At 39.8% G+C, this 25,680-nt stretch overlaps 1 protein-coding gene across 1 annotated transcript in view; it reads right to left on the bottom strand.

The window, feature by feature from the left end:
* PDIA3 (protein disulfide isomerase family A member 3) overlaps window positions 1-25,492 on the bottom strand; it is a 26,070-nt gene extending 578 nt beyond the window's left edge. The window contains exons 1-12 of the mRNA XM_025998610.2: window positions 25,077-25,492; window positions 18,463-18,541; window positions 16,345-16,462; window positions 11,382-11,489; window positions 9,717-9,846; window positions 5,047-5,163; window positions 4,636-4,761; window positions 3,913-4,095; window positions 2,598-2,706; window positions 1,874-2,002; window positions 1,034-1,113; window positions 77-134 (exon numbers count right to left, since the gene is read on the bottom strand). Of these exons, the coding sequence (XP_025854395.1) occupies window positions 77-134; window positions 1,034-1,113; window positions 1,874-2,002; window positions 2,598-2,706; window positions 3,913-4,095; window positions 4,636-4,761; window positions 5,047-5,163; window positions 9,717-9,846; window positions 11,382-11,489; window positions 16,345-16,462; window positions 18,463-18,541; window positions 25,077-25,243 (1,404 nt within the window). The 5' untranslated portion in view covers window positions 25,244-25,492. The remainder of the gene's footprint in view (window positions 1-76; window positions 135-1,033; window positions 1,114-1,873; window positions 2,003-2,597; window positions 2,707-3,912; window positions 4,096-4,635; window positions 4,762-5,046; window positions 5,164-9,716; window positions 9,847-11,381; window positions 11,490-16,344; window positions 16,463-18,462; window positions 18,542-25,076) is intronic.
* Between the last annotated feature and the right edge of the window lie 188 nt (window positions 25,493-25,680).

The raw sequence follows: 25,680 nt of genomic DNA, 5'->3' as shown, positions 1-25,680 counted from the left end.
CAGTTAAATAAAACTCAAAGAACTGGATATGCATGTGTATGTGTGTATTTGTGGGGAGATTAGACAATGTACTTACTTCATATTTCTTTGGATTTAGCTTCTTGTTGGCTGGAGAGAAGTAGATGGTAGGAAAACTGGGTAAAAAAAAAAAAAATGTGTTAACTCAATTCAGGTATCAGAGTAACTCCAACATATACTTCTCCAGTAACTGTTTCTGGGAATAACTTCTCATGATTTCTTTCTATCTAATCTATCTATCTATCTATCTCTTTCTTCCTTCCTTCTCTCTCTCTCTCTCTTTCTCTTTCTTTCTTTCTTTCTTTCTTTCTTTCTTTCTTTCTTTCTTTTTTTTTTTTTTGTGAGAGTGAGTACATGAAAGCAGGAGTTGAGGGGGAGAGGGAAAGAATCTTAAGCAGGCTCCACGTCCAACAGAGCTGTCCTGGGGCTTGATCTCACAGCCCTTAGGATCATGAATATGAACTGAAATTAAGAGTTGGATGCTTAAACAACTGAGCCACCCAGGTGCCCCTCATGATTTCTCTCTCTCTCTCCTTTTTAAAGATTTATTTACTTGAGAGAGAGAGAGAGAGAGAGAGAGAGAGAACACAAATGGAGGGAGGAGCAGAGGGAAAGGGAGGGGGAAAGAATCTCAAGCAGACTCCTCACTGAGCATGCAGACCTATGTGGGGCTCAATCTCACAACCCTGAGGATCATGACCTGAGCTGAAATCAAGAGTTCAATGCTTAAGAGACTGAGCCACTAGGTACATCAATTTCTATTTCTGAACAGATACTATTCTTCATCAGTGGCTAGGTTACATCCTATCAAAACGCAGTAATATGAGAGCTCACGAAATCTGTGGCAGTCATTGTGGGTCCATGAAGCAGAATTTTAAGCCAGGAAAGCATTAGTAGTTCTGTGCTCAATAAAGAGGGATCCACTCCCTATACCATGCCCAATAAATGGTTTATAAGCTTATTTTTTTCCCCCATCAATTGCCTAGACACTTTTATTAGCTTTTAATCTACTTACCCTCTGACTTCATATGGAGAAGGCACATCATTGGCTGTGGCATCCATCTTGGCTATGATAATATTGGGGTCTTTTCTGAGCTGTTAATACAAAACTTTTATTTAAACTTTGAGGTTGGGGATCCCTGGGTGGCGCAGCGGTTTGGCGCCTGCCTTTGGCCCAGGGCGCGATCCTGGAGACCCAGGATTGAATCCCACATCGGGCTCCCGGTGCATGGAGCCTGCTTCTCCCTCTGCCTGTGTCTCTGACTCTCTCTCTCTCTCTCTGTGTGACTATCATAAATAAATAAAAATTAAAAAAAAAAAATAAAAATAAAAAAAAATAAACTTTGAGGTTTTGGTGACTGAGGACACTTAGTTAAATCAGCACTTAATCTCCTTTTTAAATACTTGGATAAATTCTGCTCAGATAGGAAGAAGAGTGAGATTTGCACATAATATCTAGCTTTCCACAGTCTTCCTTTTTTTCTCTTGGTTTCTACATATTAAGACTCTATTTATAGCCACCTTCAAAATTACCTGGCCTAAATAAAACATTACAAGGGCTAAGTCAAGAGGAACATAATGGATTCATATAAGCCATTACCAAAATTCAGAAGCCTGGATACTTTTTTAACTAAAATCTAGATTGATTCTTTGGAGTGGAAAGTCAGAACAGATGTCTGAGGCACTACACAGGCTACAGTCACTAAGGGGACAGTCAGAAGAAAGTAAACAGTAGACAGCTGACAAAATCTACCTTTACTTTGGTACTAAACTAATTAGGATAACTAATTTAGCCAATGCTAAATATGTGTTCAATTCCCAAGTCAATTTTATCTTCAGAATAGGGCTGACTTACCTTCTCTCCCAGTTCTTTATACTTAGGCTCCAGATTCTTACAGTGACCACACCAAGGAGCATAAAATTCAATCAGCACATCTTTATTTTCGTCATTCACTATTTCATCAAAATTCTCCGCTACCACTACCTGGAATATACCAAAGATCCTCTAGTTGGCAAGGCAAGGTAAAGAATACAATTCATATGCTATATTTTTGGACCCAAACTCTCTCAAATTTGATATGCTAGACTGAAAATATGTTACTGAAACCCAAATTACATTTATAGACTATATAAAAAATGTTCTGATCACTGTCTAGGTCATTTCCAACCAACTCATTCCCATGTCTGTCACTATCAAACTTTTTTCAGGAAGTTCTAGGAAATCACTACCCAACCATTCCCTAATCTCAAATCAATAATTTTGAAACTATTCTTAGAGGTTAGCTTGCTCTATCCCAAAGAGTAACTTAATTCTAATATAAATACCATCAAAAATTCAGAATTTTATATTCTTGCCCCTACTGAGCATTGAGCTCTGCCAATGCATATTTTATGACTCAGGGAGGACAAACAAAAACAAAAACATAGCCAACAAGGTCTCACTTAGACCCAGCATTTTTTAGAATAAAGAAATGAGGAAAGTCAATCATATCTCAATAAAGCTAAAAGCGTGGGAAGGGGGAATGTGAGAAGAGGACATGAAGCTGCTTAGTGCCTTGGTGAGGCTATGAACACCTCACCTTTACTGGCCCATCATTGCTTTCTGGGATGGGCTCAGACTTCAGATACCTCTTCAGGTTGCCATCAAAGTAATCCTGCAGGAATCTTTCAAGAGCCTTGCCATCACGTCTGCAATTAGAAAGACAAGGGTCAGGTTTGTTAATCTTCCGAGAGGATTAAAAGCAATTTCTTAGAATGGTTTCTACATATTTTTACTTCAATTTCAAAGTCAGAAACTAGAAGCTAAAAACAGGAGCTTATTTCTCAAAATGCAGATCTACTGACTGAACAGCAACAAAAAAAACTACCTCTTTGTATTTCTAATGTGTTCTTTGTGGATTAGAAAGGTCAGAAGGAAGAAAACATTGGTCTTCTAGAAATTCACTTCTGCAAAAGAACCAGATCTTTGTTGCTCAGAGAATACTGCCTATTTATGGTACCTTGTTTTACTGATTTGCTCACAAAGAAATTTTCCTGCAGTTTTGGTCTCCCAATGTCTCAGAAGGTGAAAAGTCATACTTTTTCAGGGTTTTAAGATCTTTCCATTCCCTGAGTTTACCTTAGGCCAGGGTAGTATTCCAAGAAGAAAAGGCATTCTGTAGGGATGGGAGGAGGTTGCAATGGTCCAAAATTACAGCAATCTCAAAGAGACTGTCCAATGTTCTCTACTATTTCTTTCTTTCTTTTTTTAAAAAGATTTTATTTATTCATGAGACACACACACACACAGAGGCAGAGACATAGACAGAGTGAGAAGCAGGCTCCTCATAGGGAGCCCAGTGTGGGACTTGATCCCTGAAACCAGGATCATGCCCTGAGCCAAAGGCAGACGCTCAAACCACTAAGCCATTCAGGCATCCCTATCTACTATTTCTTTTTATTTTATTTTATTTTTTAATTTTTATTTATTTATGATAGTCACAGAGAGAGAGAGAGAGGCAGAGACACAGGCAGAGGGAGAAGCAGGCTCCATGCACCGGGAGCCTGACGTGGGATTCGATCCCGGGTCTCCAGGATCGCGCTCTGGGCCAAAGGCAGGCGCCAAACCGCTGCGCCACCCAGGGATCCCCCTATCTACTATTTCTAATGGCAAGGTGGAAACAATCATATAAGTATTTCAAACTGCCATCATTTTGTTACTTTTCAGAATTTATTAAGGATTGTTATCTTTAAAGTACTTATAATTAAATTAATTGAGAAAAATGATAATCACAGGTCTTGGCTAGATCTATCTTCACATTCTAATGTTCTTTTTTATAAATCCTTAGTAGTGTAAAAAGGCTTTACGTTTCTTTACAGAATAAAATCCCAAACCCATGTTAACTTGTAACTCACGAGAACTCCTCTTGCATGACAAACTTCTCTCCTTTTGCAGTTCTGATAGCAACAACAGGAATCTCTCCAGCAGTGCTTTCCAAGCCAAAATCAGAAAGTTCGTGGCTAAAAGTTTTGCGGCTAGCTACAGCAAAGTTGAGCTTGTTTCCAGCATCTAGGAATTTCTTTGCTACCATCATCACTCTGTGGGAAATGAGACATTTATGCCAAGATTTATAACATAGAGGTAAATCATTTCTGAAATCATGAAGCAAGAAGCCAGAAAGCCAACACTAAATTTTACAGTCCATGCAGCCCTCTGGAATCCATCTGAACTATATTCTTGAGCACCAACACAGAGTATAGTACACTCCAAAGTCTTACTGAACTTCACTGCCAACCTGGTGGTACCAGTCCATTCCCACTGAATCTTCCTATATTATATAACTAAACTATTGCAGGCATAATGACTGATCTGAAAAGAAAATTTAGAAGGATAAAATGCACTAAGAGTTTGAGTGGGCAAATAGACACAGTATTTTAAATATTTAATATTATTATTTGATATTTATAAACTTTGGAAATAGTTTGTTATTTGTCCTTAACAGTTTCAAAGGGTTTTGGGGAGGCAAATGTTTCCATTCTTACTGGCTCTCACATTATACAGTGTAACAGGATAATGAGAAAAAACTGTTTACACACTGGGTAAACTTATTTACTAACGGGAAAAATCATCTTTATTACCTGTTTCTCCAGTAGTTGGAACCTTTAGCATTCTTTTCATAGTCCACATCATAGTAAGCCACAAGTAAGTCCTTGCCCTGTATCAAATCTTTATTGTCTTCTGTCATGTGAGGGCAGATCCCAAAACTGAAATAAATAATCTATTATCAAATTTGGCAGATTTAGCTAGTTTATAGAATTATCACAAAGTAACTGATAGCACTTTATAAAGAAAAGAGCTTTAAACATAAAAGTACCGAGCAATATACCTTCTAGGAGTTCTAGGGTCCATATATTACTGTTTTAGTCTATAAACTTCAACTATTATCGTTCAATCCCTTGAATAAGGCTATCTAATCCAAAACATGGGTCTGCTTAAAAACTGAGATATAAAGCCAAGTATTCCCAAACAAGATATAAAAAGGTACTCACATGTTTTCTTGGATAAATTTTTTAATCTTGCCACTGGTCATCTTCTGTTCTATATATGCCACAGTCTTGTCCTCAAACTTATTCATCAGATGTGAAGGACGAAACAAGGTGATACCCCTTTAAAAAAAAAAAGCTATTAGCAGATAGGCAGCAGAATGGTCTTCCATCTTTTATTTAAAGCTCAGACTATCCACTCTTGCTGCCACTTTTACTCTCACCATTTAAACATATAAGGACTCTTTTCTGGGACCAAAGACTTGGCAACATCAAAGCTAAGGTGCTAACCACGTTAATCTCAAGTGCAATAATTGGGTATGAATGAAGGTTTAATAAACCTTGGGTGGAAAGATAGGAGACTTTGGTTCTAATTCTAGCCCTATTAATTTAAAAGACCCTGTGCCAGGTATCAGTTGAATCCTTTTGGGCTTAAGTTTTTTCATCAGTGCAAAAGGGGATTTAAGGGTGTTAGAGTAGATGACTAATTTCCAAACCTTTAAAAACAGTAACAGTACCCAACCTACCTCCAAATCCTAGGATGTACAATAAAGTAGAGCTTACTCTTAATGGAAGGTACCTTGCCTGGCACTCTTCTTGAAAATCCAACTCTCCCACATAGTAAAAGAATACTTCAGTAGAGAAATTTTTTTTTTTTTTTTAAGATTTTATTTATTCATTCATGAGAGACAGAGAGGCAGAGACAAGGGCAGAGGGAGAAGCAGGCTCCTCACAGGGAACCCAATGCAGGACTCAGTCCCCAGACCCTGGGATCACGTCCTGAGCTGAAGGCAAATGCTCAACTGCTGAGCACCCAGGCATCCCAGAAAATATCTTTAAGATCCCTCCCAGCTATAAAACTCTCTAGGTAGGTAAATAATTATAGATATGTTTAGCTGGAGTTCATTAGAAATGCCTTTGTTTTAGACTTCTCTATCCCAACAAACCAAGTTTATCAATTTTTCTCTTGCTGGTACTATTTTGCCCCTCTAAGCCACGGTCTCTTCACTCCATTGAACACTTGAAGCAGATTCCTTTTTAAATGTCTAGTCTTGTTCAGCTAAAACTGAACCCCAATTTTGTTCCAAGTTATGGGTTTATGTCAAGTATCAGCTTTCTCAGAAAATGCCACTATTCTGACTACTACTATCTCACCTCTAGGTTCTCCTTCATTCATTCCTCCTCCCTCCACTACACACCCACCCACATACAACTTTATCACTTGTTTTTGGCTAGACCTCAGCCCTTTAAGTCCTTATATCCCTCTCACTCTTCAATTATTAACCATTGACTTTATGTCAGTTAAAACACAGGCATTTTAGGGGTACCTGGGTGGTTCATTCGGTTATGTGTCTGACTCTTGATTTCGTCTCAGGTCATGACCTTAGGGTTGTGAGAGCAAGCCCCATGTCAGGCTCCATGCTCAGCAGGCAGTCTGTTGAAAATTCTCCCCCTCCCCTCTTAAAAAAAAAAAAAAAGGCTTTTTGGGAACCTAATACAAACATGCTGGATGAGCAAAAATGTAAACAGGCCTAATATTGTGGGGGTTTTTTCAGTGTAGTTATCAACTTCAGAGCAATTATTCTTAAAAAACAGAAATCCAGCAGTTCCAAATATAATCTTTAATGATGTTATGACCTTGGTATACACATGATGACTTTAATAAGACACCCTTTACATAAGGTCTTCTCAATAAGACTTTTTTTTTTTTTTTAAGATTTTATTTATTCGTTCATGAGACACAGGGAGGGAGGGAGGGAGAGACAGAGGCAGAGACACAGGCAGAGGGAGAAGCAGGCTCCATGCAGGGAGCCCAATGTGGGACTCGATCCTGGGACCCCAGGATCACGTCCTGGGCCGAAGGCAGGCGCTAAACCACTGAGCCACCCAGGGATCTCCATCAATAACTTTTAAAAAATATTTTATTTTATTTAAATTCAATTTGCCAACATATAACACCCAGCATTCATCTCATCGTGTGCCCTCCTTAATGCTTGTCACCCATTTACCCTATCCCCCCCTACCACCACTTCCCTTTCTGTAACCCTGTTTTACAGAGTTAGGCATCTATCATGGTTTGTCTTCCTCTCTAATTTTTCCCCACTCAGTCCTCCCAACTATTCCCTTATGGTCCCTTTCACTATTTCTTATATTCCACATGAGTGAAACCATATGATAATTATCTTTCTCCAACTGACTATTTCATTCAGCATAACCCCCTCCAGTTCCACCCACATCAATGGTAGATATTCATCCTTTTTGATGGCTAAGTAATATTCCATTGTATACATCTACCATGTCTTCTTTATCCATTCATCTGTCAAAGGGCATCATGGCTCCTTCCACAGTTTGGCTATTGTAGACATTGCTGCTATGAACATTGGGTGCAGGTGTCCCATCGTTTCACTATATCTGTATCCTTGGGGCAAATACCCAGTAGTGCAATTGCTGGTTCATAGAGTAGCTCTATTTTCAACTTCTTGAGGAACTTCCACACTGGCTGTACCAGCTTGCATTCTCACCAACAGTGCAAGAGGGTTCCCCTTTCTCCACATCCTCACCAACATTTGTTGTTTCCTATCTTGTTAATTTTAGCTCAGTAAGACTTCCAATCAGAAGTTGATAGGTCACTTTAAAGGCAGCCACAATGAACACATGTAAGGTTAACAGACTGTTTTATGTGTTTAATGAGCCAAAGGTGGCTCCAGATCCATTGACAGACCTGATGTGTCTTAATCTAAAAGGCAGTCAAACCTACAACTTTGTATCCAGACTTTCTAGGTTCAAATCCTAGTTCTGCTACTTATTGGCTGAGAAGCTAGGCAAATTACTTAACCTCTTTCAGTCTTTTCTCTCCTGTAAAATGGTAATAATAATAGATCTGTCTTACTAGTTGTTAAGAGGATTAAATAAGTCAATAGTAAATGGCACACAGTAAACATCACATATTTTGTTAAATGTAAATCAGTAATACTAGGCCTTAGCACACTGTTCTTTTTTTTTTAATATTTTTTTATTATTATTTATTTACGATAGTCACAGAGAGAGAGAGAGAGAGAGAGAGAGGCAGAGACACAGGCAGAGGGAGAAGCAGGCTCCATGCACTGGGAGCCTGACGTGGGATTCGATCCCAGGTCTCCAGGATCGCGCCCTGAGCCAAAAGCAGGCGCCAAACCGCTGTGCCACCCAGGGATCCCAACTGTTCTTCTTTATATGCTCACCCTGGGTGATCTAGCTAGTGTCATAGTTTCAATAACCATTTACATGTGCTTGACCTATAAATGTTATCTCTAGTTTAGAACTCTTCCCGAATTCTAACCTCATTTATCCAGTTGTCTACTGGCTCTTCACCATCTGGATATCTCACAAAGTTTTCACTCGCTGGGCCAAAACAAACTCATCATGCCCTTCAAATTTGTTTCTCTTTATCTTTTTCCCAGCTTGATATCTGTTGTTGACCCAGTCATCCAAGTTATAGAAACCTAGACTCATTCTAAATCTTCTTTCTTCTCACACATGGCTAGGGACCAAATCCTACTGTTTATATTTTTTATACTCTCTCCTTCTCCATGCGCCTGATGCTGCCCAAATTTAGTCTCTTAGAGGTCACCTTTAGTTTAGACTCTTAGTACCTTACTATTCCTCCCCTTTCAAACCATCATCACATGGGTACCAGAAACTTTTCTTCTGAAACACAAAATCACATTTCTCTCTCACTCAAAGTCTTTCAATGGCTCTCATATGTCTAAAAGATAAAATTAAAAGTCTTCTATAATTTGGTCTCTGCTTACCTTTCACTATCACCTCATTTATAATTTTTTTTTTTTTTTTTTTTTTTTAATTTATGATAGTCACAGAGAGAGAGAGAGAGGCAGAGACACAGGCAGAGGGAGAAGCAGGCTCCATGCACCGGGAGCCCGACGTGGGATTCGATCCCGGGTCTCCAGGATCGCGCCCTGGGCCAAAGGCAGGCGCCAAACCGCTGCGCCACCCAGGGATCCCTATCACCTCATTTATAAACAATACTTCAGTAGTACTCTAGGTCTCAACATTCCTAAGTTGTTTCACATCTTGGGGCCTTCACTTCTGCTGCTCAATCTGAAATAGTGTGTGTGTGTGTATAATTTATCTATCTATCTATCTATCTATCTATCTATCTATCTATCTATCTATCTAAATAGGCTTGGCTCCATGCCCAGCATAGAGCCCAATGTGGGGCTTGAACTCAGGACCCTCAGATCAAGACCTGAGCTGAGATCAAGCAACAGATGCTTAACTGACTGAGCCACCCAGGCAAGTTTATCTGGAAAAATTTTTATCCCAATTGCCACAACCTGCCTGGTAAAACTTACATTTCAACACTTCAAGAATCACCACCTCTATGAAGTTTTTTCTGATACTACTCTCCACCTCAAAGAAAAAAAATCACTGCCTGTTGTTCTGGCACATCCTGCCTAGACTTCTATTGTTAACACCTATAACATTCACTTAACACTTACATTTTTAAATATATTCACTATCTCCCCCTACTAGATGTACCTCAAAAGCAGCAATAGTTCCTCACACTTAGCTTAGTAAATGTTTTGGAAGAACAATGCATAAAAATCCATTGTACCAGTTGATACAATTAGTACTTGGTACAGAAATTTACCAGGGTATTTAACTCAATTACTTACTCTCCATCATCATCATATTTGTTCACCAGAGACTCCACATTAGTGTGTGCAAATCGGTAGTTATCCCGCAAATTGCTGGCTGCTTTTAGAAACTCAGAATGAGCTTCACTAAATAAATCTTGGAAAAAACCTATACAAAAAATATCAAACACAAGGAAGAAACAGTAAGTGCTGAAACATATTCAAACTTTAAAATTCTATTTTCAAAGCCTTCATTCTATGTATAGATAAGTACAGTGAGAAAGGCAAGAGGACTAGGTCTGCTTTGCTATGAGTACCTAGGATATTTGGTAAAATACTTAGGATGAGAATTTTCCCTCTACCAAAAAATTTTTGTCCCAGGGAGCCAAGGGAGAGGATTTGTCAGAGTTCAAGCCTTTTCTAGTTTTTCACAGTTAAACAGATTTGGGCAAATTACTTAACTTCTTAGAGTTTCAGGGACTATTTTAGGTGTCAGAAGGATCAAATAAGACAGTATGTCAAAATAAACCATCAATTTACTTCACTGTATTTTTTTTACTTTTCTTCAGAACTTCAAGACTAGAAAAGTGACTGAAACCTAAGTGTTTATTAAATGTTTGCTTATAGTTAACTCCTTGAAAATATACAGAATTAGTAAAATCCAGATGATAAGGGGCTTTTAGTCAAATTTAAGTTACAAACCATCTTCTACTTCCAGAAAGTCAGTTTTATTATAATTACAAGATTAAGAGAAGCACAAATATAGATTGATTGTATGTTTATTTTTTTTTAAATTTTTATTTATTTATGATAGTTACACACACACACAGAGAGAGAGGCAGAGACATAGGCAGAGGGAGAAGCAGGCACCGGGTGCCCGACATGGGATTCGATCCCGGGTCTCCAGGATCGCGCCCTGGGCCAAAGGCAGGCGCTAAACCGCTGTGCCACCCAGGGATCCCCAGATTGTATGTTTAAGTTTATTTTATACATTACACTTAAAACAAAAGTAAGAACACCCAAGATGTAGAATGTGTTTAACTGCAAGTTATTTTAAGGATAAAATGAGATACCTGAGAAAGCAAAGGCTACTGTATAAATATACACAAATCCTAGCAATTTCATCTCAAGAACTAAATCCTCTACTACAGTAGACACAGAGGCTTATTATTTACTAATATCCTCCCACCTTAAAACCTTATTTTCAATCTTAACTACCCTACTGAGTTATATCTCCAAGTCTCAGATGCAATAGAAAAAGTTGAAGATATTTCTATTTCAGGTCTTTAACCGAAATTATATCTTTATTTATAAGAACACAAAGCCACTCCAATGAAACCAATTTTTTCCACATTATAGTAATGCTGACCTAAGTCTATGAGTTGTTTTTTCAACTGTCCCGAAGGTTTCTTAAACTGGTTTAACTTTACTGTTTACTCAGATACAAACGGCTTTTATTTTAATTTATTTTTTTTATTTTTATATTTATGATAGTCACAGACAGAGAGAGAGGCAGAGACACAGGCAGAGGGAGAAGCAGGCTCCATGCACCGGGAGCCCGATGTGGGATTCGATCCCGGGTCTCCAGGATCGCGCCCTGGGCCAAAGGCAGGCGCCAAACCGCTGCGCCACCCAGGGATCCCACAAATGGCTTTTAAAACCAAGTTGATAATTTTGTTGTATAATCAAATATTTGCTACTTACCCACCACAGATGCATCTTTATCACTAATGAACTTCTCAAATTCTTCCTCGGTCCTGAGAGGAACTGAGGCTGGTCCTGCCTGCTTCTTCAGATGGCTAACAATTCCATCTTAAAAGGTAAAATGAAAGATCATAGCAGCACAAATTGCTAATTTTTAAGAAAACAATCATTCACATAATTCAAAGTTCAAAAGTTTCAAAAGTGGGAGCATCTAGCTGGCTCAGTTGTTGGAGCATGTGACTCTCAATCTCGGGGTTCTAAGCTGGAGCTCCATGTTAGGTGTGGAGATTAATAACCTTTAAAATAGACATATTATGCATAAATAAGCAATTACATATTTATTCTTTTTTTTCTTTTCTTCTTTCTTTTTTAAATTTTTATTTATTTATTTATGGTAGTCACAGAGAGAGAGAGAGAGAGGCAGAGACACAGGCAGAGGGAGAAGCAGGCTCCATGCACCGGGAGCCCGATGTGGGACTTGATCCCGGGTCTCCAGGATCGCGCCCTGGGCCAAAGGCAGGCGTTAAACCACTGAGCCACCCAGGGATCCCCCGCAATAAACAATCTTATACTAATGTCATTTTGCACATGATTAAACAAATTTATAGGGTCAATTTCTAGAAATGGATTCACTGGGTCAAAGAATACATGCATTTATAAGTGTCACAATGTCTCCCCCCAAAGAGACTGTACTTATTTATACCTTTACCAGGGATGTATTAAAGTGTTTATAATAGTACAAATTAATAATGTCTTTGTTCATGTTATTCTCTCTGCACATTCTTTCCCCAGATATTCTCCTGACTCCCTTCCTCACCTCCTTTAGGTCTTTACTCAAATGTCATCTTCTCAAAGAAGGTCTCCCTGAACATCCCATTGTAAACTAAAACCTATTCACCTGCAACACTCCGGAATTCCCTTCCCCCACTTTATCTTTCTCTAGAGCACTTTCCACATACCTAATACTCTTTCCTTATTATTTTCATCTATCTCTCTCCACTACAGAGTAAATTCCAAATGCATAAGGATTTTTGTCTGTTTTGCTCAGTGATATAAACCTAGCTCTAGAATAATACTTATTAGCACGTGAGTTTGAGAAACATCTATTTTACAAATAAATTAAGTAAACAAATCCCTTATTATCAAGTAGCATAAAGAGTCATTTGTAGCCTTACATTTTTAAGGCAGAAAATACACTGACTTGGCTAGCTTGTGTAAAGGTTTTACTATATATGGGTCAAATTATGCCATGTACAAGATCCACCTACATCACACTTTCCTACTGAGGTAAAATGGGCTAGATAAGTAAATCATTTTTTCCCCTAGATCATTTATCAACTTTCTTCTGGAATCCACTGAAACCATTCAGAGGCTCAAAATGCCCACAGGTCAGAGGTGGTACTCCTCCTCCATAATATTCTACCTCTTGTACCCTCTTTCTCTTCTAAGCACTCTACTGACTTGTTAACTAGCTGAGACAGAGTACTGTTAAACTCTTCCAACATGACTGAGCCTACTCTGCATTTCTTCTAATGTTCCTTCTCTCTCCAGTCATGGACTTTCTTCCCCCCTTTTAAATGTTTTCCTCAGGACGCCTGGGTGGCTCAGTGGTTGAGCGTCTGCCTTTGGCCCAGGGCATGATCCTGGAGTCCCGGGATTGAGTCCCACGTTGGGCTCCCTGCATGGAACCTGCTTCTCCCTCTGCCTGTGTCTCTGCCTCTCTCTCGGTGTCTCTCATGAATAAACAAATAAATAAATCTTTAAATAAATAAATAAATAAAATAGATGTTTTCCTCAACTCCACATATATGAGAGGTTGCACCAACCAGATTAATTGAAATTGAATATGATTTGCTTGGTCTTCAAGATTATTATTACTATATCATGATATAAATTAAAAGGACTTTAACCTGAGGCTATGATAAGAAGTGTTACTTTTCCCCCTAAATATGTAAAATTCTCTGGAAGATATAATGGGAGTGTGGAGCAACCAATTTAAGCAGGAGAGCACACAGCATAGTTCACAGAGGAGTACATGAACAAAACAATATATTCGAAGTAGCCAAACAACTGACCTCCTAGTCAGATACCAAGAAATTCTTAAATTTAAGAAATCTATGTTACAGCCCAAGTAACAACATCTGACCAGTAGCAGTCTAATAACTGGGTTCACCTACAATTTAGTTAAGACACGTTCAAGTTCAGAAAAATATTTCAATAATTCTAACTACTAATTCTACCCTAAATTGAATAAATAAAATCTGAATGATAAAATGGGTTCTTCATTAATACTTTTAAGCCCAGGGGCAGCCCGGGTGGCTCAGGGGTTTAGCGCCACCTTCAGCCCAGGGTGTAATCCTGGAGACCTGGGATCAAGTCCGACGTCGGGCTCCTTGCATGGAGCCTGACTTCTCCCTCTGCCTGTGTCTCTGCCTTTCTCTCTCTCTTTGTGACTATCATAAATAAATTTATTTTTTTAAAATTTTTATTTATTTATGATAGGCACACAGTGAGAGAGAGAGAGAGAGGCAGAGACACAGGCAGAGGGAGAAGCAGGCTCCATGCACCGGGAGCCCGATGTGGGATTCGATCCGGGGTCTCCAGGATCGTGCCCTGGGCCAAAGGCAGGCGCCAAACCGCTGTGCCACCCAGGGATCCCTCATAAATAAATTTTAAAAAAAAATTAAAAAAAAAAAAGTGCTGACTAAATGACTTCAGTTGAATCAAAGTATTTTTTTATGCATTCAACAAAGAGTTACTGAGTATCTACTGCATGTGAAGAGTCTGCACTGGAGACAGAGTAGTAAAATAAAGTAAACAAGGTCTCTGCTTTCTAAGAGCTTAAAGTTTAAGTAAATTCCCAAATAATAAACAAAATCTCCAAATAAACAATTAAAAAATCATAATAACAAGCACTATATAGAGAAGGAAGAAGATGATGTGATAAGAAAATGACTGGGTGGCTACCTTAGGTCTGGTGGCCTGGGAAAGCCTCTGGGAGATAAAAGTTAAGCCATGATCTGAATGACAAAAAGGAGCAAGCCATGCAAACACAGGGGAAAATCAATTGGGGCTGTGAACATAACCAGGTCAAAGATCCTAAAATGAAACAATCTTAAGATGATGTAAGAGTTAGGCAGTGGCCGTGTTAAACAGACGTTTGTATACGAGTAACAGCCATGCAGACTGAAAACATTCCACCTCCCTAAAATACCCATTGAACCCCTTTTTCTCTTAGCTTTCCATTGTGAAAAAGTAAAACATGCCTCATTATTTGAAAGACTCAAGGCCAAACTGTCCAAAATATTTTTTCTCATCAATTATAGGTGCTATAATTGATTATATTTGATCCAATCCCCATTTGCCTTTCAAACCTTCATTTGTTGGGGCACCTGGGTGGCTCAGTGGGTTGAGCATTTGCCTTCAGCTCAGATCATGACCCTAGGGTTCTAAGATTGAGCCCCGCATCTGGCTCCCTGCTCAGTGGGGAGCCTGCTTCTCCCTCTGCTTGTTTGTGCTCTCTCCTTCATTCCCCTTCTTCTCAATAAATTAAAAATCTTCTTAAAAAAAAAAAAAACCCACAAAAACTTAATCTGTCATCCATGCTAATTATACTGAAGCCACATGGTCTTTCTGTCCCCTGAACTCACCAAGCTCGGTTATATCTTAATGCCTTTTTATACACTTTAGAGCCTTTCCCTCTACTTGGAAGGCTCTGGCTCAGATCTTCAAGGCTAGCTCATTCTTATTCAGGTCTCAGCTCAAAGGTTACAGCCCTGATAACTCTGATGATGCGGTACTCCCAAACCCAGTCACTATCACATCATATGGTTTTATTTTTCTCCTTTAATGCTCTTATCACTAAATGAATTGATCTTCTACACTGAAATTAAATAATTTTTAATTGTGATAAAATATACATAACATAAAATTTATCATAACTATTTTACAGTGTACAGTTCTGTGGCATTAAGTACATTCACACTGCTGCACAGTAAAACTGAAACTCTACCCATTAAAAAACCTCCCCATTTTCCCATACTCCCTGGGAATCACCATTCTACTTTCTGTCTCTATGAATTTTACTACACCAGGAACCTCACATAAGTTGCAGTGTCGTGGTATCTGTCTTTTGGGATTGGCTTATTTCATTTAGCATAATGTCTTCAAGGTTCATCCATGTTATAGCACATGTCAGAACTTCTTTTTCTGAGACTGAATATTCCACTGTATCATATATACATTTTTATATAATTATTAATAATATGTTGCATTTTATATGTCCAGTCATCCATTAATAAGACATTTAGGTTGCTTCTACCTTTTTGCTATTGTAAATAATGCAGCTATAAACATGGGCATACAAATATATCTTTGAGACTCTGCTCTTAATTTTGGGGGGTATATATTCAGAAGAATTGCTAGATCATTCAGTAATTTTATTTATTTTTTAAAAATTTTCAGGAACTTCCATACTGTTTTCAGAGCAGCTATACCATTTTACATTCACACCAATAGTGCAAAATGGTTCTACTTTCTCTGCTTCCTTGTCAACACTTGTTATTTTCTATTGTGTTTTTGGATGTAAAGTAGTTAACTATATATACTTTTAAACTTGTTTGTTGCCTTCTCTTCATTTCCCAGAATGTAAGCAAGTAAGAGAAGAAACTTTATTAATAAACATAGAGCACCTCTAATATATCTGGCATATCTGGCACAGAGTAAGTACTCAATAAATATGTCAAATGAAAAAATGCCTAGTAGACCTTATAACTCAAGTATTATCTACATTACTTACATTATCTGTTTATTTAGAGAAGTCTTTGGTTAAATACTAAACTGACCTCTTTAAAAGAGGAATTTTTAAAATTGCAAGTATGTCATATAGAAAAATGTCATGTTCACACTACAAAACAGGGTACTTAACAAATTCAGTTTCCAGAATGTAATCTAGGATCCTTACCGGCAGTCCTAGGCCCATCATAAGCACCAGCTTCTTCACCATCTCTAAATATCTTCAGGGTTGGATATCCACTGACTCCATACTTATTACAGGTGTTTGTGTTGGCAGTACAATCAACCTAGAGATTAAGATATATGAACCATCTGTTATCCAGATGCATGTTGCAGGCTCCTCCTATATCCCCAGAATATTAAGACTGGTCAAATCATAAGAAGATCAAGCAACTTTTTGCACACATGCCACAAAACATTATATATATATATATATATTTTTTGAACATAATATTTTAAAGGCAGACTGGTGTAGGGCTAGTTGCATCACAATCACCTAAAGTAAAGTAGTTAAAATTTAGATTGTTGGACCTCCTACATGTTAGTAAGCTACTAACAGTATCTTTCTTACTTTGATTCTGATTATTATCAAGGGGATGGATGGATAGATGGAGGTACATTACATACTCCTTAGGCAGAGTGGAGTATAATTTGATTTGGCAAATCATTTAGATTTGATTCAATACTTGAATATCAATATTTGATTCAATGCTCCCCAAGCTAGTCTTAATATGGGCTAAACGAGGTAGATCTAGAGAGACCTATTAGGAAGAAGGAAAACAACTCCTATCTATTTAGCTATTTATTCTAAAGTTGGCCGTGCTACAGGCAATTTGCTTAAGATTCTGAGGTATGCTCCCAATGCTTTACCATAAACTAAGGTTTAGAAAAGTAATGTGTCCATAGTAACACAAGCTATAGCCACACAAGGCAGAATTAAATCATAACTGAACTCCCCCCCACCAACCCAAGGAAAATCACCACAGAAACATCAGGATTAAAAGCAGTTTCCAAAAACAGTACTATATACGCATGAACTATTTATTCAAGGCTGACCAAGATATGAGCTTTTATTTTCTTTAATTATTTGAGTATGCACGCAAACGCATTGGGGAGGGGAGGGGTAGAGAAAGGGGGAGAGAATCTTAAGCCGGCTCCGCACTCAGCATGGAGCCGGAAAAGTGGGGCTCAATTTCATGACCCTGAGCTGAAATCAAGTTGGACCCTTAACCGACTGAGCTACCCAGGTGCTCCAAGATGTGAGCTTTTACACTACAGCAACTATGGGTTTACTATAGAATAATGGCAAAACTCTAAAAGTGTTACTATGATTATAAAAGGAAATAACAAGTTTACAGTTGAACAGTTACATACTTACAATAACTCATAATCTTTCTATTCTCATCATTATGAATATCATAAGGTAGTTTAGGGAACTCATTTATTCAATAATTTTCTTTTAACCTTGACTACTATACTTTTACTTTCCATATTTGCCCCTTAATTCTTTTTTTTTTTTTTTTAATTTTTTATTATCCTTAATTCTTATTTACCGTATATTTTACCTTTCTTATCCCAGTAAGTCCCTTAGTTTCACTACTTTTAATCTTTAGAAATCATAATTAATACAATAGTCGGTTGTGTATTTGCCCAGAAACTGGCATTCTCTTCTTAGTACCCTAAGAGTAGAGAAAATGAATGTTAATTTTACAAACTACTATTTAATATACTCCATTTTCTTTTTTTTTTTTTTATTTTAAATTTTAGTTAACATACAGTGCAATATTGGTTACTGGAGGGGTGCCTGGGTGGTTCATTTGAGGGGCCCAACTCCTGATTTCTGCTCAGATCATGATCTCAGGGTTGGGAGATCGAGCCCCACTCAGAGTCCACGTCAGGCTTCAGGCTTAGTGGAGTCTGCTTGAGATTCTCTTTTTCCTTTGCCCCTTCCCCTGTTTGTACATGCCTCTCTAAAATGAATAAAATCTTTAAAAAAAAAATTAGTTTCTGGAGTAGAAGTCAATGATTCATCAGTTACATACAACACCCAGTGCTCTTTACAAGTGCCCTCCTTAATACCCATCACCCATCTGGCCCTTTCCCCACCCACCTCCCTCCAACAACCCTGTTTGTTTTCTACCCTTAGGAACCACTTATGGCTGGTTTCCCTCTCCTTTCCTTTCCCCATCCCATATGTCCAGCTGTTTTCTTATGTAAATTCCACATATGAGAGAGATCATATGGAAAGTACCCCATTTCCTTTAATGAAAAATCTGCCCATACTCACCTTTGCTAATGGGACTATTCCTTTTAATCTGGTTGCTGCGGCTTCATACTCAGGGGCAAGCCTCTTGCAGTGTCCACACCTATATAAATATATATTTTTTAAAAAGCCAAATTCTCAGTTTCATCCTTCAAGATTATTAATCGTGTTTTTCTAGGAAGAATCTCAAACTATAAGACCACTTTTGAACTAGTAGCTGCTTTTAAAAGCAAAAACATCACCTGAACAACATCCCTTACTGATAAAGTAACCAGAGCTAAGAAAGTAAAGGTACTATCCCTTACGAAACGAGCACAGTGATTCTTAAAAATATAGTGATTGAAACCTTATAAGGTTGTAAGATAACTCTTAATGATGATGATTCTTAACACTTTAGGAATCATCAAGTACTTTTTCTCCATTCCTTCAAATAGGAATCCCTTTGTCCAGAAATCCAGTTTGAAGGGGTAGCAGAATGAGGCCCAAAAGGCACTCATTTGCTATAAATAGATATTTTAGCAGCCGTTGGAGCCTTTTTTTCTTCTCAACCAAGTTTCAACACAGCATTAGAATGACATATTTAAGATGGTAAACCCTGTTTTTACAGCTACACAGTTCAACTGGCTGTAAGAACTGATGAGGATAAAACATTGTCAGAATATTTTCCCCAAAGGGCCATCAGAAACACCTGCTCCTAAGCTTGGAAGTCCTAAGAGTCCCACATGCAAACTGTATATGCAATGGGGGAAGGGGGATGATACTCCTCATCAATGTATAGCTAGTACCAGCTATATGTCCTCTCTTCAAAACCCAATGGGTTGCAGAGGAACCACTTTGAGAAGGTAAAGTAGTTCTGTAACCTCCCCACAGACAACAAAAATAGAATTAGAAAGCAGAAGGAAACACGGAAGAAACTTAACCTTATTTATTTCATAGCCAATAGTCTCAAAATTTATCTTATTAAGTGATAGACAAGTAACTTGGAAACATTTTGTCCTTAAAACTTGTTTAAAACAGGGGATCCCTGGGTGGCGCAGCGGTTTGGCGCCTGCCTTTGGCCCAGGGCGCGATCCTGGAGACCCGGGATCGAATCCCACATCGGGCTCCTGGCGCCTGCCTGTGTCTCTGCCTCTCTCTCTCTCTCTCTCTCTCTGTGACTATCATAAATAAAAATTAAAAAAAAAATTTTTTTAAAAGACTCTCTTTAAAAAAAAAAAAAACTTGTTTAAAACAAAGACTATATTCTTCAAGGTCTTTAGGAGTTCTATTAAAAAAATAGTCATTAGGGGATCGCTGGGTGGCTCAGCGGTTTAGCGCCTGCCTTTGGCCCAGGGTGTGATCCTGGAGACCCAGGATTGAGTCCCGCATCAGGCTCTCTGCATGGAGCCTGCTTCTCCTTCTGCCTGTATCTCTGCTTCTCTCTCTGTGTGTGTCTCTCATGAGTAAATAAATAAAATCTTTAAAAAAATAAACATTAAAAAAATAATCAGAGAGACAATTAGAAAGCAAAGCTTAAATGAAAGAATGGTGATATAGAAAAGACTGTAATATTAGATGTTGCTTAGTGTCACATATGTATTTACTAAAAGTATAAAAGGATCAAATGATAAACACCAGATCCAAGATGGGGGGGTACATAAGATGAGGAAGGGATGTATAGGCTTCAACTGTTCCAGCTTTAATTTTTTAACTGGGTGGTGAATAAATGGTATTCCCTACACTGTATTTTCATGGATGCACATTTTACCATATCTGATATTGTCATGTGCCCTGCAATTGTGTCATAGTTACAATGGTAGCATTTCCTTTTTTTGTGAGACATAAAATAAGGATTCTTCTTACAATCTGTGACATCGTACATGTGTATGGAATATGGTATTATTCATTACATTCTCTGTATTCCTTTTATATTGCAAAATAAATTAAAAATTCATGTACTTGGGTTGCAACAAAAGCACCCAAATCCTAACTGATTTAATAAAATAACCAATTTATCTGAGAAATTCAGGCTTTGGGCAACATAATAAGGAATCAAAGATTAAAAATAAATGTTGGGACACCTGAGTGGCTCAGTGGTTAAGTGTCTGCCTCTGGCTCAGGTTTGAGATCCTGGGGTCCTGGGATCAAATCCCACATCAGGCTCCCCACAGGGAGCCTGCTTCTCCCTCTGCCTATGTCTCTGATGAATAAATAAATAAAATCTTAAAATACACACACACACACACACACACACACACACACACATATTAAAGAGGATAAGAATTGGATCTAGGCCTTTAAGGATTTAAGGCTTCAGCCAGGACCTGTTCCGGGGTATTTGAAATAAGGGGAATAGTAGAGCAAAGGTAAAGTTACTAGTGAAAATGATACATTTGGAGAACTATGGAGGACTTCTTTTGTTGTTAAAAGATAACAAATGTGTTATGTGTATTAAGACTACATGAGGGCAGCCCGGGTGGCTCAGCGGTTTAGCGCTGCCTTCAGCCCAGGGCGTGATCCTAGGGGCCCGGGATCGAGTCCCACGTCAGGCTCCCTGCATGGAGCCTGCTTCTTCCTCTGCCTGTGTCTCTGCCTCTCTGTGTGTGTCTCTCATGAATAAATAAATAAAATCTTAAAAAAAAAAAAAAAAAGACTACATCAGTCAGCAATATATATAAAAGAGGGAAAGTAGAGATAAAAATAAAAGCCACCTAGAAGATACTATATTTCACACAGCAGATAATGAAAACTTGGACCAGAGTGACAGAAATGAGAATAAAAAGGAAACAGAAGAGAGATTTCTGTTGAATATGTAATTATCAAGAAGACTGAGGCAATAGATTTAAGAATAGTTTCACCTTGGGATCCCTGGGTGGCGCAGCGGTTTGGCGCCTGCCTTTGGCCCAGGGCGCGATCCTGGAGACCCAGGATCGAATCCCACATCGGGCTCCCGGTGCATGGAGCCTGCTTCTCCCTCTGCCTGTGTCTCTGCCTCTCTCTCTCTCTGATGTCTATCATAAATAAATAAAAATTAAAAAAAAAAAAAAAAGAATAGTTTCACCTCAACCATCTCAAAACATTTGAAGACAAAAAATACTATAAAATAATTAGACCAATAATTAGCAGGTGTCAACTCAGATGCATACAAAAAATATCAGTGGAAGGAGCATTAGAAAAAAAAAAGTGTATGTTTGGGCCCCACCCTAGGACTTAACTGAGCAATTCTTCCAGGAACCAGGGGTGTAAGGGATGTATGTGTGTAAGTAACAAAGCTAGAAATGAAAACCACTGTCCTAAGCATTTGCTGCATCCATAAGGTCATCAAATGCTCAAAGGAAGGACCTGTTTCATGAGTTCCAAAGAGACTGGAGGAGACTACCTTCTTCAAATTCACCAGGAATGAACTCAGGTGGAATTTGAAAGTGAACATCAAGATTAATCACTACTTCTTTCACTGGGTCCTAGATAGTTTTATTTATTTATTTATTTATTTATTTATTTATTTATTTATTTATTTATTTATTTTTAATGTTTTTTTTTTTTTTTTTTTTTAAGATTTTATTTATTTATTCATGGGGGGGGGGGAGGGTAGAGACACAGGCAGAGGGAGAAGCAGGCTCCATGCAGGGAGCCCAACATGGGACTCAATCCCGGGTCTCCAGGATCACACCCTGGGCTGAAGGCAGGCGCTAAACCGCTGAGCCACCCGGGCTGCCCGGTCCTAGATAGTTTTAAAACACAATCCCATCACCTTCAAGGATGGCACCTAACAGTTAATAATGAATCCCAACATATCTTCACTCAAAATTATTACTTCATGTGATGAATGTCTCTGACAGAAAAACTGATGTAGTCCTTTCCCTATAGGAACACCAGTCTGGCAGGGGTGACAGACAATATTATTAGGTCCCAATAGAGAGATGGGAGCAACCAGTTAGGTGTCCAAGGAAGAAGTAACTTTTGAGCTCAATCTTGTTGAAAAGGTCAATTTGGGGTGGGAGGAAACATCAGGAATTCCAAGTAAAGGAATCAGCATGTATAAAAAGAAATATTCCATTTTATACTAGCCACACATTCTTTTTCTAATATGTACTCCAGAAGTATTGTGTATCACATATTATTTTAATACTACTGTCCTAGAGGGTAGAGCACAAACCTACAACATAAGTAGATGTTGTAGACTTAAAACTTTAGTTCTGATCAATAAATTTTCAGATATTATCACATTTAAATAGTGCTATTTATTCCCCCAGAGAAATTCAGATACTCCCATTCTTACAAATTACATAGATGATTAAAAAAAAAAAGATTTAATTTATTTATTCAAGAGAGACACATAGAGAGAGAGGCAGAGACACAGGCAGAGGGAGAAGCAGGCTCCATGCAAGGAGCCCGGGACTCCAGGATCACTCCCTGGGCTGAAGGCAGGCGCTAAACCGCTAACCCACCCTGGGATCCCCAATTACATAGATGATTAACTCCATAATGGAAATATGGGTCTACAAAGACAGCTGCAAAGAAATCTTTCACTTTCATTATGAAATCAAAGTGCAAAAAATATCCAAAAAGAAATGAGATGAAGAACTTGCTCAAAATAGGTTAATTTACTTTCATTAGGATTCTTTAGCCATTCCTACCTAACTTGTGAGCTAGTTCTGATCTGTACAAAGGATTACAGCAGTCAAAAAACATTTCTAGCTGAAGTATTAATAAAAATAGTTGAATGTGAAGAAATAAGGACATTATCAATAGGAGACTTCCTTGATTCCAAATTAGTCACTCAGAAAACTGATCCTGCTTGCCGGCATTGTGCTGGATGATCTTACCTTCTAGACCAATTAAAAGCAGACACCACAGCAGGGACCCACCCAATTTTGGGGATAGTTTAGTGCATGACGGGATATGCAGTTTTTAGGGAAGCACATGCAACAATTTAAAGTAGGAAAGAACACTTTCAATCAAAAAAATTTAAAAATCTGGGGCACCTGGGTGGCTCAGTGGTTGAGCCTGCCTTTGGCTCAGATCATGATCCCAGGGTCTTGGGATTGAGTTCCCAATCAGGCTCCCCATAGGGAGTCGGCTTCTCTCTCTGATAGGTCTCTGCCTCTCTGTGCCTCTCATGAATAAAAAAAATATCAAAAAAAAATTTGTTTTAATCTGCTTTAAACTAATGGTCTAATAGCCCATTAGTCTCCAGGAATTCACTTTATGTGGACCCCTGTAGTCACAGAAGCACCATTCAGTTTTGATACAACCCCATCCAGCCACTCTTAAGTACAGTTATACCCCTTCAAAGTTAACAGCAAGGTCATATATATGATTAAAAGAGTTTCTAAGGGAGAATGTGACTTCTGGAGATGTATAATGAAAGACCACCTATGATATGTAATCGGTACTACCAGTTGGCCACAGGAATGCCCTGCACACAAAATCTGTCACAAGCTGTAAACAAAATTTCTTGCCTCTTAACACATCTTTCTGGTTCAGGTGGTTTTCATTACTGGACTTCTAGTATTGCCCCCAGCAAGTCTGCTGAGCCCTTGCTGAGTGAAGACTAGAGTCAGAAGCAAGCAAAAGTTATATACCAACTTTGTTTTACTGATACTTTTGAATACAAATCGTTTTTTAATGAAAGGTATTGTGGCAGGAGGAAAAAAATTAAGTACTGTAATTAGCATGAATATATTCAGCCATCCCCAGCCTTAAAATAATCATGGCTCTCTGTGGTAAAGATTTGGGAGTTTTAAAAACAAAAACAAAAACAAAAACAAAAAACCCATTCAGGTCTACTGAGCCAAATATCCAATTTGCTTTCTCCTCTCACCCTCAACTTTTTGAGTTAGTTGTTGTCCTAAGGAATTGACACTCGTGTTCACTCTGAAGTGGACTATTTCTCCCTGGAGTCTTTTTGGGCATTCTTCTGAAACCCTAATTAAAACTGACATTTTAGACGGATTCTGACGGAATTACTCGTTTCACCTACTCTTTTTGACGGGATTCTGCTGGTGCTGAAATGTGATCAGCTTTTCATGGAAAAGCTGGAGATGGAAAGAATGGAGATTTCCATTTCATGGAAATGTGGAGAAAGTGTGCAGCATGCGATGGGACAAAAATAATTGCCTGCCTCAATAAAGCACTTATGACCATTCCGCAGCCACTGAGTGACCTTGGCTAGAAACCAAGGGCTGCGGGGCGTGGGGCAAGAAGAAAGGAAGTACTCTGGGGGGCCAGGGCCTGTGCGCTTGGCGGTGAATCGTTCGTTTCCAGTATAAGGCCTCGGGATGCCTCGTTTGCAGGACGGAGAGCATGAACACTGGCTCGGCCAGAAGCTGTAATAATACGGATCTGAGCGGGGTAGCGGGTGGTTAAACCCTCTGCAAATAGGAAGTGCCGCAAGAGTACTGAGGTAAGGCTGGGGCCCTGCGCGAGCGGGGCCTTCGGGTTTTCCTCCCGGGCCTCGCTTCTAGGCCCTGAGCACCGACTTCTCCGCTCTCCGTGAGGCAGCTCGGCCCCCCGGGGGTGGGAAATCTGCCGGCTGCAGCGGGGCCTGCTGGAATGGTGCAGGGCGCCGGCGCCGCGTAGGCCCAACCGTTCCCGCGCCTTCGCCCCCGGCGCAGCCCTCCCGCCTTCCCTCCCGCGCCCCGGCTCAGGGGCCTCACCAGGGAGCGAAGAACTCGACGAGCATGAGGCCCGCAGAGCCCGTGTCGGAGATGCGACTCTCGAAGTTGTCGTCAGTGAGTTCCAGCACGTCGGAGGCAGAGGCGAGACCGGCCGCGGCGAAAAGCAGCGCCACGCCCGGGAGCAGCGCTCGGCAGCGGGGGCGCATGGCTACGAGGTGAGGTTGGGGGCGGCCGGGAGGGTCGGGGCTCGGCGGGGACTGCGAAGGCCGGCCGCGACCACGCACCCTGTGCCTGCGCTCGCGCGTCTGGCCCAGGCGGACCTGCAGCCGGAGGTCCCAACCCCCCAGCCCGGCTCGGGCCGCAGTGTGGCAGCCGCCGATTGGCTGCGAGGCGCCTGCGTCGGGCGGGCGGGCCCAGCTGGTAACCGCCGAGTGGCCGGGGCGTGGGGCGGGGCCGAAGCGGCGGGCGCCCGGGCGAGCCGGTCGGGAGGGGGTCCCGGGCCTGGGGCTGGGGCTGGGGCTGGGGCCAGGCCGGGCCCGCGGCGAGGCGGAACCCAGGGAGCAAGTGAGGTGGACTGAGGTGGAGCCGAGCTGGGAGCCGGCTCTGAGGCGGACTGAGGTGGAGCCGAGCTGGGGGCCCGCTC

This window comes from Vulpes vulpes, chromosome 15 (genome assembly GCF_048418805.1).
Source record: "Vulpes vulpes isolate BD-2025 chromosome 15, VulVul3, whole genome shotgun sequence".
Lineage (NCBI taxonomy): Eukaryota > Metazoa > Chordata > Mammalia > Carnivora > Canidae > Vulpes > Vulpes vulpes.
The sequence above is the reverse complement of the archived record's forward strand: the minus strand, read 5'-3'. Positions and strand labels throughout refer to the sequence as shown.